Source organism: Lactuca saligna, chromosome 3 (assembly GCF_052625555.1).
Source record: "Lactuca saligna cultivar CGN05327 chromosome 3, ASM5262555v1, whole genome shotgun sequence".
Lineage (NCBI taxonomy): Eukaryota > Viridiplantae > Streptophyta > Magnoliopsida > Asterales > Asteraceae > Lactuca > Lactuca saligna.
This window is the reverse complement of record NC_136419.1, coordinates 23,470,570-23,485,533: the sequence shown is the minus strand read 5'-3', so window position 1 is coordinate 23,485,533 and position 14,964 is coordinate 23,470,570. Positions and strand designations below refer to the sequence as shown.

Genomic DNA, 14,964 nt, shown 5'->3' with positions numbered 1-14,964 from the left:
ATTACATGTATTTGAACTAAAGTAATTTATTAAAGACTTTCTTAATCTATTTAAAATTTTCATTCCTTGAAACCACAACAACTCTACAACATTTTCGCAAGAAACCATAGTTGGTTCAACACATATAAACCAAGTAATTTTATTATATAGTGTAAACAGAAAATAAGCCAATGACCATTCCAAAGCTTATAGCGCTCTTTACAAGTCCATACAAACAAAGCCGTTTCCTAGCTCTAAACACTTTCTAGAAACAAATTCTATGCATTCTACAAAAACTCAAATAGATGACATTCCAATCACAAATACCTAACGGATCAAAGTATCCCCCAGCTGGTTAGTACTCAATAGATATTTTGTAGATCCTGATGTATCATGCACGTTAATTATTAACGTGCATGACACATACTGGATATTGTATGTATCAGACACATCACATCATGTATGTGTCTGATACATACTTAAATGTTATGAGGCACCATCACTTGGTGCCTGATACATTACTACTACAAAGGGATCTATTTTGCTTCAATCCCTTTGTATTACCCTGAGCTTAGCGCTCCTACAGCGAACATTGAGTTTCTCTTCATCTTGAGAAGGTGTTATGGGTCTTTTTGTAAGGATTGTCCCACCAACACCTCCAATCATCTGTTTGATCCATGGCTCGTTTTCAACATTTTTCAGATCAGGGGACGCGCTTCCGCTTCCATCAACGGAAACGCTTTTGATGATATCGAGAAATGTTTGTTTCACGATTCTGTCCTCCAGACTATGAAAAGATATAACAGCAAGCCTCCCGCCAGGTGCAAGACACCTGAAACAATCATATAATGAAGCCTCGAGTGTCTTGAGTTCATCATTAACAGCAATTCTTAAAGCCTGGAACACTCTTGTTGCTGTCTTTATCCAACCTTGCCTCCCTCCTGTAACAAATACAAATACATTGCTACTCATTCCATTCCATCACACCAAATAGAAACAAGTTGTAAGAGTTAAACTCACCTTTTCCACCAGATGTACAACTCCTGATAAGATCTACTAGTTCACTAGTAGAATGCAATCCACCAGTTAATCGGGCCTTAACAATCCTTTTCTGAAGTGAGCGCCAATTGTTCTCTTCCCCATAATCACGTAAAATTCGTCCCACTTCAGCCTCTGGCCATAAATTTAGTATGTCTTCAGCTGTCAAACTTGCCTATAATAGTAATAGTAATAGTAATACACATGTTCTAATCAGTTAAACGAACAAGATATATAGACAATGATTAATTAATTAATTAATTAATTACATATGCTAATTCTGATTCTGACCTGGGGATCCATTCTCATATCAAGGGGTCCATCACAAAGCACGCTAAATCCTCTTTTAGCATTGTTCACCTGCATATATATACTTGTAAAACATTAATATTGAAAAGGTCATGGATCTTTACAGAATAAGAGTTTCTGCAAATTTATAAGACAAACAAGCAAGATGAAACATGTGTGAAATGGTTAACAGTTTACATACCTGCATGGATGACATTCCCAAGTCCATTAGGATCCCATCAATTCCTGAAGTCAGAAGCTTCTCATCTACCTCAGATATTGTGGACTTGATGTTCTTGAAATTTCGCAGAAAGGTATGTGTTTTTAGGTTGGAAGTCGAGTCATGGGACATGGAAGTTTGGATCGAATCAATCTTGGCTTTTGCTTTTTCATGGGCAACAGGATCAAAATCCAGTCCAACATATGACTGCATCTCGGGATGAGCCTGAATTATCTGTTATCTCCAGCACAAGAAATTAACATCAGACCCAAAAGACATGAGTAAAATCGAGAAAACCCTTTTACCAATTCCAGGGCTACACATTATCAAAGGATCCTTGACCAAATAGCAACAAAATGAATTCAATCAAGAAAAGGGGAATCAGATTCACATACGGCGGAAGAATGTCCGGCGGCTCCAAGGGTACAATCGACAAATGTCTGAAGTTTGCGGGAATCAAAAACCTCCAATACCTCACCTAGCATCACCGGAATATGACTCTCGGTGTCACCAAATTGACGAAAGCTCTCCTCATCGAACTTTTTATCCGACCGAGTCCTCCTCTTCACTACAGAATCTATTAGAACTCGACGACTAGTACCGGTAACGGAATTATCTTTTCTGTTTAGCTTTTTCTTGTTACGAGTAGAAGCAGATAAGGTAGTGGAATAACTGGCGACTGCGAGAAGGGAAGAGGAAATTTGACGGCGGTAGCAATGCAACGGCGATAAGGTGAATGAAGGATGAAATAACAGTTGCTTAACGGCGGCCGCCGCTGCCGTGGCAGCGGTAATAGAATGCGAGGACATGCTGATCGGTGGTGGTCTAGTAGAAATGGACTGGATTCATTTTTAATCTTCGGCATCGAGCCCAACCATTATTTCCCTAAAATAAACTACAATTCACGAAATTTTTGTTTTAAACATTTGAACATTTAATGGTAACTCTATATCAATATATATATATATATACTTTCGTTTATATCTTAAAGTTTTAACATATTTAATAAAAAAAAAGGATTAACAAAAATATTTATATTACGATACTATTTTTAGAAGAAAAAAAATTATAAAGAAAGTATGTAAAAAAGGTTGTATGAAAGTTTAAAATATTTTAGAAAAAGTAGTAAAAACAAGTTTAAAATATTGTAAAAAATAAAGTTTAAGAAGATTTAAAAAAAAAAGTGATAAGTAATATACAAAAAAGCTATAATAAGTATAAAAAAAAACATATATTTTAATAAATGTTGTAAAAAGTCTTTAAACAATTTCAAAAATGTTATAGAAAAGGGATGTAATGAATGTCCGGAAAAAAAAAATATAAGAAAGCTTTTAAAAACTAATTTGAAAAATAATAATAATAATAATTTAGGTAGAATTTGTTAGGTGCATTTTGTGCCTATTTTTGCATGTGTTTTCATCCATTTTATGCATCCAGTTAGTATAGTTTACTTATTTTCTATGCATTTGATTGCTTTTGTACACTTTTTACAAGGGTATTTTTATAACGTTTTAAATGTGCTTTTATAATTTATTTTTAAATTTTCATTTTTATATATACTTTATTTAATATTTTAAAATGAAGATATTTCTAAAAACAATATATCAATACATATACTTTCGTTTATACCTTAAAGTTTTAAAATATTTAATCGAAAAAAAAAATGATTAACAAAAATATTTATATTATTATTACTATTTTTAGAAAAAAAAATATTATAAAGAAAGTATGTAAAAAAGGTTGTATGAAAGTTTAAAATATTTTAGAAAAAGTAATAAAAACAAGTTTAAATATTGTAAAAAAAAAGTTTAAGAAGATTTTAAAAAAAGTGATAAGTAATATACAAAAAGCTATAATAAGTATAAAAAACATATATGTTAAAAAATGTTGTAAAACGTCTTAAACAATTTCAAAAATATTATAGAAAATGGATGTAATGAAAGTCGGAACAAAAAAAGTATAAGAAAGCTTTTAAAAACAAATTTGGAAAAAATAAATAAATAATTTAGGTAGAATTGCCGCAATTGCGTTAGGTGCATTTTGTGCATATTTTTGCATGTCTTTTCATCCATTTTATGCATCCATTTACTTTAGTTTACTTTCATTCTATATGCATTTTATTATTTAGTTTCTATAACAACCTTATTTGCACGTTTTTATGATATTTTCAGATGATCCGAAGACGGAAACACGTTTTGGGAAGGTGCCGGGAAGCACAGGTGAAAATGGCGGAATGATTGGTTGTGAAATAAAGAAATTAAAAAAAATCAAGTTTGCATTTGGAAGGAGATGTGGGCACGAGTCGTGTTGTATTTGCAATGAAAAACGAGCACGGGGCATGTTTGACCAAAAAGGAATTGTTGACCATGCTAAAGACCACCCGTGTTGATTTAGCTTATTTTGATACGGGCTGTGTTGGTCCAGTTTCGCATTTTTTAGCAAATTACTTTGGAAGAAAACCCATGCTGATTTACTTTATTTTGACACGGGCCGTATCCGACCATAAAACTGCCTTTTGATGGTTTTTCTTTTTTAACCTATCTCGGGATTTTGGGACAGTGGACACACACGATTCATATCATAGCACATTTGGCAAGGAGATTGTAACATCTTGTTTCGGATCGTCTGTGATTTAGGGTTTGTGGGCTACAACTCGGGCATGAGGAAGCCTTGAGGTTGCGACAAGTTACTAGAAGTGTAGGGCTTCTCGCCACCTTTCCGTGGATATGAGGTTCGTTGGAAACAGACTTATAACGAAGAAACTATGATAGTTTGAAGTTTGGCAAGTTTAGTCCTTATTGAGAAATGGATGGCAAACGAGTACGCAAGGCGTAAGTATGTGTACGCTCAGCGTACTTAGATGCGTAGCATGGACGCGGAGACCACCTAGTACGTTGGGCGTACCAGGCAGAGAATGTAAACCCTAATATTTTGAGGTGACCCTATTTAAGGAACATGATCGCGTTCCAGCCACCATTTCCAGCCTCCAACTCCTCTCAAAACCCTAATCCCGTTTCCATGGCTCGTGTGAGTGTGGTGGCTCATTTGAGTGTTTTTTATGAATCTCTTGGTGAAGAAGGAGTATTGAAAGAGGATAGTTTGTGCTTCTAGCTTGTGGATTTGAGTTCTACCCTTGTTGGTGCATCTTCCAGAGGTATAAAGTTCGAAACTTGCTCATTGTTGTGCTAGTTCTTTTTTTGGGTCCATTTTTAGGGTTTTATGGCCCAAGATTGGAACTTTGTGAGTTTGGTGAACTCCAAAGCAATTTTCATGTCCTTTTAAGTGTATTGGGTTGCCCTGAATCATAAAAATGAGAACTTGGTCGTCTAGACTTCTTTATGCATGTGTTGAGAGGATTTAAGAGAGTCTTAATGGTTATTTTGGATGTTGGATCCCATTAAGACATGCAAATTAATAAAGTTGCCAAATTTATCAATTAGGAGCTTGTAATGAAGCTTCCCTGAGGTTTGGATGCTTTGGGCTGAAGTGGTTAAGTCGAAAATGGAGTTTCTAGACTTGAGAATTACGCCCCGCGTAAGTCCTAGTACACCCCACGTACTGGTCTTGTTTCCCCGATCAGGATTTGTGTGTACGCTGAGCGTACCCAGGGAGGCACTCCCCACGTAATCTTGTTGTGGGATTTTTCGGCTAAATCTTGTATTGGGCCTTAAGTGTTGGGCTTGGATTTTGGGCTTGTTGTATCGGAGATTTTGGATAAGAGGAATATATATATGTCTTGGGCCTTTGTGTTGGGCTTGCCTTTTGGACTGAAGTTTAAGGGTTGGGCCTTAGGAGGGCCCATTCAGTATTGAGCCTTGTTGGGCCCAATGTGCTTGGGTTATTTATGGGTTGGTTAGTGAACTATCTTTAAACCTAATGAGTGAGGGTTTGGTCTTAGATCCTAATTGGGTTAATTGTGGGTTTGGCTCAATGTTAGAGGTCAGTGTGCAGCAGCAGCATCTATAAGGGTTGTGCATCATCCGAGGTGAGTCTTCTCGCTATACTTACCTGAGTGGTAATCATTGTGTGACCGGAGGGTCTTATGTGTTTATACCAAGTTATGTGATATCATGTATTTTGTCTTTGTGATTTATGTTGTATATTACTACTGTGCCTTATTGAGTTATTTTGTTCTTGTGAGACAGGAGGGTCTTCACTAAGATACCAGACTGGAGGGTCTGACCCGAGCGATGAGACCGGAGGGTCTTCACCGAGACACATGACCGGAGGTTCCTTATCAAGATATAGCCAAGTGAAGTTAATTATTTGCATGTGGTATTTTAGGGAACTCACTAAGCTTCGTGCTTACCTTGTTGTGTGATTTGTGTTTTTGGTACTTTTCAGGATCGTAGGAAGGCGCCATCTTAATTGTACATACCAGTTAGAGATCATGATTTTGAGGATTATTAGATTTTATCAAACATTGTTGAATTGTGTTTTGACAACTTATACATTTGTGGTTCTTGGGAATTGTGATACTAAGTTTATGTGATTTTGAAAATGAAAATTTTACTTGAAAATTTACAGTGTTATCAGACCGGTTTGAGGGATTCAGATGTACTCTTGGGTTTGTCTGGACTCAAACTAAGAATTTGAGAAAATTTTCTAAAAAGAAATGATTTTTCTAAAACGAGTTAGAGTTTAAAGTGAAAACGAGAGGGGGTAGTGTGTACAATCAACCAGAAACTGGGTGGTGATTTCCCAAAATACCATTACTTGTGTACTGTAACGCCCAGGTTTTGGGGCTAAGCATTTTTGACAATGTAATAGCCTAGGTCAACTTTTGTAACTCTTTTTGAAGTAATAAAGATCAAATATTTGAGTATTATTTGAATTATGTGTATTTATGTGCTTATTATTTAATTATAAATGTATCTACATAAAGTGTGAGATAAGCCCGATATATCTACATAAAATTGTAGTGGTCGAAACAAGGATTCTGGGGATATAAAGAACACCGAAATCCGAGTTATATGAAGAAGTTATAACCCGTCGAAGTTTTACGACAGAATCGGCGCGACATCGGGAAACGTAAATAGTGAACTTACGATAGAGCGACTTTTAGCCTTAGAAATCTAAATGAAAGCCGTAGAATATGTTAAGCTGAGAGTGTCCAGAAAAAAGAACGCCCAAATCTGACTTCGTATGAAGAAGTTATGAGATTTTAACAGACCAATCATGTCCCGACCTGTTAAAAATATAACTTTAAAAATAAAGTCAAAACTAGCCGACGAAGTCTAAACAAAAGTTGTAGAGTACGTCTCCACTTACGCGTGGATATAAACAACATCAAAAACAGAGGTCGTATGAACGAGTTACAAATTATAATAGCATATTTACGTATTAAAATAAAGTATAAATCATATATACGCGCACATATATATATATATATATATATATATATATATATATATATATATATATATATACATATGTATATATCATTAGAAAGGTATTGACAATGCGGTCATTATAAGACTAATGTTGAGTTCTTTCGACATTAGTTTAGTACAAATATCATTAAATCCATTTAAAATATTATTATAGAGGGGTGTTTAGTTGCTTATATAACTAAAAGGTCATTAAGTAATTATTGAGGGTAGTTTTTGAAAATTCAATTAGTATAAATAAGAGTCTTGAGCTCTCATATTTCTTGCACCATTCTCTTGATTCAAGATTCTTTCTCTCCTTATCCTCCTAACATTTCGGTCCCTCGTGATTCGACTTCTCTTTCTGTAGTTTTTACTATAGTAAGGTGAGCACTGAAGCGCTGCACGAATCTTTTTTAGAAAGATTCAGCGACGAAGTTCTGCCCCTGCAGAGCCCGATTACTAGCTAAAATACCCTTGTAAGTAAGTTATGCTTACCCTATTTTAATATAGCTTATATTTAAAATTAATATTGTTATTATGAACTTATAATAAATAGTTGAACTATTATTATGACTTATATAAGTATCGTTATAATATCTTTTTAACTACTCGCGGTACGGGGAATCTGGTTTAAAGGGTCGCATAGGGTTGTTGGATTTCAGAAGTGCTATACGCCAAAATGGTCCTGCCCTCCAGTGTTTTATGTCTGGCCCCTATCTGTACATAATGGTTGGAAAGTATTGTTTAAACGCTTATATAATAATAATAACAATAAGACTAATGGTTAGTCATGGTAAATATTAGACTAAAATCTAGTGGTAATAATACTAGGTTTCGTCGAAGAAAATTATTGTAAAGTAAACGAAGCGTTGTCCGAGTACCAAATCACCACCTTTTCAAGTGAGTGCATAATTACTTTCATCTTATATATTGATATGAAGTATTTTATATATTACGTGCCATGTGTGCACATTATCTGTATACTTGCTATCTATGTTGGATGAATGTTTTTATACAAGTTTTAAATGATTTAAACTATATATGTATTTTATATCTACAAAAATATTAGGGTAAAACATGGGTAGATGTAATAAGACAATGTATGATAAAATGATGAGAAACCTCGATGTAGGGATGTCAACGGGGGTAAACGGGGCGGGGAGTGCATCTCCCGCCCCCGCCCCCGAAATTTCCCTGTTCCCCCGCCCCCGGAATGTTCAATGTTCCTACCCCCGCCCCCGCCCCCGAATCCCCTTTATTACCCCCGCCGCAGCCCCCGTTCCCCCGCCCCGATTGATTTTGGGCTACTTTTTTTGGGCTCAAAAGAAGTTGTTATTTAGGCTAAAATAAGCTATTTTTTAGGTAACAAAGAATTATTTATAGCAGAATTTTATATGTTAAAAATAAAAAAGTTATGGCATTTTAAAAAATTATACTAACAACTTAAAAACATGTTTTTTGATGAATATAATTAATATATGTAAAAAAGTCATGTTCGATACAGTATATAATTAATATATGTAAATATATGTGTAATTTATTATAGGGGTCCCCATGGGGATTTCGGGACGGGATTACCTACCCCGCCCCGCCCCCAAAATTAAAACGGGGGTTAACCTTGCCCCCGCCCCCGTCCCCGCTCCCGGTTTTTTTTTTTAAAAAATCCCCCAAACGGGACAGGGCCCTCACGGGAACGGGGCCCCACGAGACTTTTTGACATCCCTACCTCGATGTTGTTGTTGTTGATCCAGTCATCTAGCGGAGTATAAATGATGACCACAGACTCTTCTAGACAATCCAGTGGAACGCTGGCAGGCTCGCAACCTATAGGTGTTTGTGAACAATGTGTTCACCGGTGTACTCCATCCCCCTCATGGTTTCCTTTAGGATATTTATTGCTGAGGAACCCCCTTAGCAGTAGTGTCCATCCCGATGATGATCGTTAGGATAGGTCCCTTATGATAGGTGTTTAGGGACGTAATGTGAGGATAACGGGAACGGGTAATCGGGTTATTATTGGTCGATTAAATTAATAAACTTATTTATTGTGGGTTGAAAACCCTATGTGCTCACCAGGCTCCCAAGTCTGACCCACTCAGTTTTATGTATTACATGTAGTGGCGCTCGAGCATAGTTGTAATGTGTTGGGATAAGTGATTATTGATATAGGCCTGTAGATATGAAATAATGTAGTAAGGCTTATATTGTATTGTATATACTTATGTACTGTATCGAACATGACATCCCGAGTCTTTTAATGAAATACATTTATAAGGAAATGCTTTTGATAACTCTTTATCATACTATTGTTTTGGGACAAATTCCACAACTCTTTTATTAAAAGATTACTCTGATTTTGAAATAAAGTATAAACAAAACCGGTCTTTTCTGGACGTGATTTTGGGGATGTTACAGTTGGTATCATAGCATTGGTTTAAGCGAACTAGAAATTTGTAGGATTTCTAGACTTAAACTTAAAATGCTAAGCGATGATTGTGAGATGTGAGCACTAGCTTATTTTAGGAATTGTGCCTAAAATGCTTTCATGTGCTAAATGATTTGTGCCTGATATGCTGTTATTTGTTCGGATCTATGGTATGTTGCCGACCGGATCTGGAAACCTTATTTGTTTAGTATTCTAAACGTATGACTACGATATTAGAACTAGGATATAAACGTTTCGGAGTGATAAGGATGATTTGAACGTCTATCCTAAATAAAGATCTAAATTCACCTTATTCGGTGTATATATCAAAATGATAAGAACTCACAATGGAGATAGGAATGTGAATGGGAATAGGAATCAACCCCTACCTATTGTTGTAGGAGCTGCACCTGAGCCAGTCACCATGGCTGGAGTTCAAGCCATGATTCGGGCTATGCTAGCTGAAAAAAGGGAAGAAATGAGATAGATGTTCCACGAAAATAGGGACGAACCTACCATACACGTTGAGCCGACCGAGCCAATTCTCGAGCAATCTGAGGAAGGGAACTACACTCGCCAAGGGAGTCAAGTAGTGACTCAAGGTGAGCAAAGGAATGGCCCAGAGAGGAGAAACAATAAGGATGGGTGGATGTACAAAAATTTATTGGGTGCAAAACCACCAAGTCTCTCAGAAAGCCCCGAGCCTGTGGAGATAATGGATTGGATCTCCGAGATGGAGATGGTGTTTGAAAGTTGCGATTGTAGCGAGAAGCAGAAAACCATCTTCGTTGTAAGACAACTAAAAACTGGAGTCTTGAGCTGGTGGAAACTATTGGCGGATACAATGCCACGAGGAGAAGCTCTGAAAATGTCATGGGATGAGTTCTTTGAACAACTGAAGATGTAATATTGTTCAGAGATAGATCTGATCGACCTGAACAATGAGTTCCAAAACTTGAGGAATGGAAGATTGAGCGTTGACAACTACGCTACTGCATTCACGGAGAAGATGAAGCTGTTTTCATACCTAGTGCCAACCGAACTCTACAAAATTGAGAGGTTCGCGAACGGATTGCTTGCTAACTTTGGCCCAACAGTCAAAATGGCAACTACACTGAAATCAGCTGTTCAAGCAGCTAAAAATGTGGAGACCCAGCAGAAAGAAAGGGGTTTGGAAAGGGTCGAGGTTGGTGAAAAACGAAAGTTTGATGGATCCTCAAAGTCCAATAAGAAGAGTAGATTCTCGAAGTCTGGTTCGAGATGTGGAGGATCAGAAGCGAAGTGATGTGACAAGTGGAAGAAGAAGCACAATGGGAAATGTGACGGGGGAGTCACTTGTTACAAGTGTGGAAAACCAAGGCACTATGCCAACGAATGTACCGTCACCCAGAAGGCATGTTACAGGTGTAATGAGTAGGGGAACGTTTTGAAGGACTGCCTAAAGAAGAAGGAGGAAGGGAGACCCAACATATCACTGAAGCCGAAGGCGAGAGCTTTCCAAATGACGCTCAAGGCGGCGAAGGAGGCAGAAGACGTCGCTTCAGGTACCTTTCTTGTAAATGGTTTGCCTGCAAATATACTATTTGATTCCGGAGCCAAATACTCCTTTGTGTCGCATATATTTGGTGGAATATTAGCATTGCCTATAGAAAAACTTGATGATGCCCTAATTTTGGAAGTTGCCAGTGGCAAGTTCATATATGTTAGTAACCGTATTAGGAACATCGTCATCGACCTGAACGGAAACGAATTCCACGAGGAGTTGTTACCCATAGAGTTAAACAGTTTCGATATCGTTTTGGGCAACGATTAGAGAAGCACCAACGATGCTGAGATTCTTTGCATGAAGAAGATAGTAAGAGTAAACCCACCCGGAAACGAGTCATTTATGGTGTAAGGGGACAAACGCCGAGTAAATTCTGGAATCATCTCCATGATGAAATCCATAAAATGTTTGTCCAAGGGATGTGCATCATACTTGGCATTCGTAAGCGATGCTAAGAAGGAAAAGAAGGAGGTGCAGAATATACCAGACGTGTGTGATTTTCCGGAAGTTTTTCCCGAAGATCTTCCCGGATTACCACCTGATAGACAAGTAGAGTTCTGAATAGACTTGTTACCAGGGACGACACCAATAGCGAAAGCACCATACCGATTAGCACCGAAGGAGATGAAGGAACTTATGATGCAACTTCAAGAGCTGTTGGACAACGGTTTCATTCGACCTAGTTCATCACACTAGGGAGATCTGATGTTATTCGTGAAGAAAAAGGACGGAAGCATGAGAATGCGTATAGACTACCGAGAGCTGAATAAGGCAACGGTGAAGAACAAATATTCATTGCCGAGGATTGACGACCTATTCGATCAGCTGCAAGGTTCGAGATACTTTTCAAAGATCGATCTTAGGTCAGGATATCATCAGCTGAATGTGAGAGAGCAGGATATTAAGAAGACTGCATTCAGAACTCGATATGGACACTACAAGTTCTTGGTTATGTCATTTTGACTAACCAATGCTCCTGCAACATTCATGGATTTGATGAACAGGGTTTGTAAACCAATCCTCGATAAATCCGTGATAGTGTTCATCGACGGCATTCTGATCTACTCAAAGAGCCAAGAGGAGCATGGCAAGCATTTACGGGAAGTGTTGGAAGTGTTAAAGAAGGAGAAGCTTTACGCTAAGTTCTCCAAGTGTGATTTTTGGATTCGAGAAGTCCAGTTCTCGAGTCACGTGGTTAACCAAGATGGAATAATGGTTGACCCAACAAAGATCGAAGTTGTAATGAAGAGGGAACGACCAAAAAGTCCCACAGAGATTCGGAGCTTTCTAGGATTAGTTGGATGTTATCGACGATTTATCTAAGGCTTTTCTTCGATAGCATCTCCATTTACAACTTTGACCCATAAAGGAGCTACATATACGTGGAATGAGAAGCATGAAGAAGCGTTCGAGAAGCTGAAGAAGAAGCTATGTGAAGCACCAATACTTTCTCTACCTGATGGAGTTGAAGACTTCCCGGTCTATAGTGACGCATCTGGAGTTAGGCTGGGTTGTGTTCTAACGCAAAGAGAAAAGGTGATAGCATACGCATCTCATCAATTGAAAGAGCACGAAAAGAACTACCCCACTCACGATTCGGAGTTGGCGGTGGTAGTATTTGCTCTAAAGATACGGAGGCATCACCTCTACGGCACGAAGTGCAAGCTGTTCACTGATCATAAGAGTCTCTAGTATATCTTTAATCAGAAGGAGTTGAACATGAGACAACGATGTTGGTTGGAGTTACTCAAGGACTACGACTGTGAGATACTTTACCACCTTGGTAAAGCCAATGTTGTCGCTGATGCTCTAAGTCGGAAAGTTAATTTTGAAAGGAAAAGGCCAAGAGAGTTGAGAATTGAAGTTGTCTCGACCATTGTGGAAAGTATAAAGAAAGCACAAGAGGAAGCTTCTGAGAAGAATGACCGAAAGGAGGAACGTTTGGGGAAAACGTTGGAGTTCGGTACAAACAACCAAGGTTTGAAGGTATTCCAAGATCGAATTTGAGTACCAAAGACGGGAGGAATAAGAAATCTTATGATGGAAGAAGCACACAAAACCATGTACTCGATTCATCCTGGTAGCACTAAAATTTATAGAGACCTAAGACCATACTACTGGTGGCCGACGATGAAACTCAATGTTGTGAAGTATGTGGTCGAGTGTCTTACCTGTACGAGAGTCAAGGCACAACATCAGAAACCGTATGGGAGTTTAAAAATCTTTACCTGTACTCATGGGTAAATGGTGTAACATCCGGATTTTAAGGGTATTATTGTGTAGTTTAATCTTTTGATTAAAGGAGAGACTCAACGAGTTGAGGATCCAACTCGCCGAGTCGAGATGGGTTTTCCACGCGGATTAATTGAGTGGACTCGATGAGTCAGAGGAGGGAATAGTCGAGTAGGTGCGGGGCAGAGAAACCCTAATTTCTCGGGTTTGAGACCTATTTAAAGGTCCTTATGGCCTTCATTTGCGGCCACTACACCCTGAGGAACCCTAAAGAACAGACAGAAAGCTTGTGGTGCAAGAGGAGGGCCAATTTATCACATCTTGGTGTGTTCTAGCAAGGGGAATGATGGATTTCATGTTAGGTTGTTTTGTGGGACTCAAATCTTCCATCATTTCGTTCAGAGCTGCTGTATGAGGTAAGGATTCATGTTCATTTTCGTTTGTGTGATAGATTTCATGAATCCAGGGTTTCTTCTCTTCTTTTTGGTAAGAGATCTAGAGTATGTGATGTCCCCTTGTGTGTATATCTTCAGATCTGGACCTTGAGAGGTCCAAAGAGTCCCTATTTCCCAGCTTTATGTAGTCGTTTATGAGTTTGGAGCTTAGGTGATCATTTTAAGGGTTATTTCTCCATCTATGGCTAATTGTGGGTTGCATGAACGTAAAGTTTGAACCTTTACATGACTTTTGAGGGCTAGAAGGTTAGATCTACTAGTTGGTAAAGCGGATATGGCCTCAGAAGGTTGAATGAGCATAGTCATGGAGGGAACTCGCCGAGTCCATGGAGAGACTCGACGAGTCGAGTCGGGGTTGCCCCGCGATTCATACCAGGTGTAACTCGTCGAGCTAGGGGTTGGCTCGACGTGTCAAGTGAGGCTAGAAGGAGGATTCAGTGGACGCGTGTGGACTCGCCGAGTCGCCCATGTGCACTCGACGAGTCGGGTCAAAGTTTGACCGTTGACTTTCGTTGACTTTAGGGTTTTGGTCAAGACTGACTTAAGAGAGTTCAGGGACGGGTAGAATGGTATTCTACCCAATCTTTAGAGCTGAGACAATGAGAGAGTATTGATCGAGGTTGTTATTTGAATAATAGGAGGAGGCCAGGTCGGGACGTTGAGCACGAGAGTTTATTCGACTTCGTTTAAGGTGAGTCTTCTCACTATACCTTACCTTGAGTGGTAATTAGAGTTATGTGACAGAGTTATTGTATGCTATTTATGTGTTTTGTTGCACTGCATTATTTCTATGTGATTTATGCCGTGTGTATATCAGAGTATATCAGAGTTAGAACCGGAAAGTTCACAGAGCTAGGACTAGAGGGTCCACATAGTTATAGCCTCGAGTGGCTAGTATGTGTTATGTGTGGTATTTTGGGGAACTCACTAAGCTTCATGCTTATAGTGTTTTGTGCTTTGTGTTTCAGGTTTTCTCAGGATCACGGGACGGCACCGGCTCGATTGTACACACCAGAGAAAGAGTTATGTTTTAAGAGGATCCTGGATTACTATTTATTTGATTATGGAGTTATATTTTTGTAATTTAAACAAAAATGAGATTTTTACAAAAAGTGTTAAAGAGATAAACGATTTTTAAACGAAAAATTTGTTTTAAAATTTTCGGAGTTACAAGTTGGTATCAGAGCCTTGGTTTGAGGGATTCAGATGCACCTTCGGTTAATCTAGACTCAAACTAAGGGAGTAAGAAAAGTTTTCAAGGAAATGATTTTCTAAAAATGAATAAGAGTTCAAAGAGAAAGCAAGAAAGAGCAGTGTGTACAATCAACCAGAGCCCGAACGGTGATTTCCCAAAATACCCTTACTTTTGTATTATGAGATATTTATGATACATTTTATAAGATATTATG

At 38.2% G+C, this 14,964-nt stretch overlaps 1 protein-coding gene across 1 annotated transcript; it reads right to left on the bottom strand.

Moving 5' to 3' along the window:
• Window positions 1–125: 125 nt before the first annotated feature.
• LOC145034782 (mraW methylase family protein) lies at window positions 126–2,415 on the bottom strand. The gene is made up of 5 exons (XM_078983289.1): window positions 1,921–2,415; window positions 1,508–1,759; window positions 1,309–1,377; window positions 1,000–1,192; window positions 126–920 (listed from the first exon to the last, which is right to left on the bottom strand). Exons 1-5 carry the CDS (start codon window positions 2,332–2,334, stop codon window positions 526–528), a joined length of 1,323 nt encoding a protein of 440 aa, XP_078839415.1. The 5' UTR covers window positions 2,335–2,415; the 3' UTR covers window positions 126–525.
• Between the last annotated feature and the right edge of the window lie 12,549 nt (window positions 2,416–14,964).

Excerpts from the sequence above, each read along its gene's own strand:
- LOC145034782 (XM_078983289.1), bottom strand. The coding sequence starts at position 2,334 with ATGTCCTCGCATTCTATTACCGCTGCCACGGCAGCGGCGGCCGCCGTT. Across the intron at positions 1,760-1,920 it reads CCGCCGGACATTCTTCCGCC|ATAATTCAGGCTCATCCCGA; the intron begins GTATGTGAATCT and ends TGGAGATAACAG. Across the intron at positions 1,378-1,507 it reads TGGGAATGTCATCCATGCAG|GTGAACAATGCTAAAAGAGG; the intron begins GTATGTAAACTG and ends ATATATATGCAG.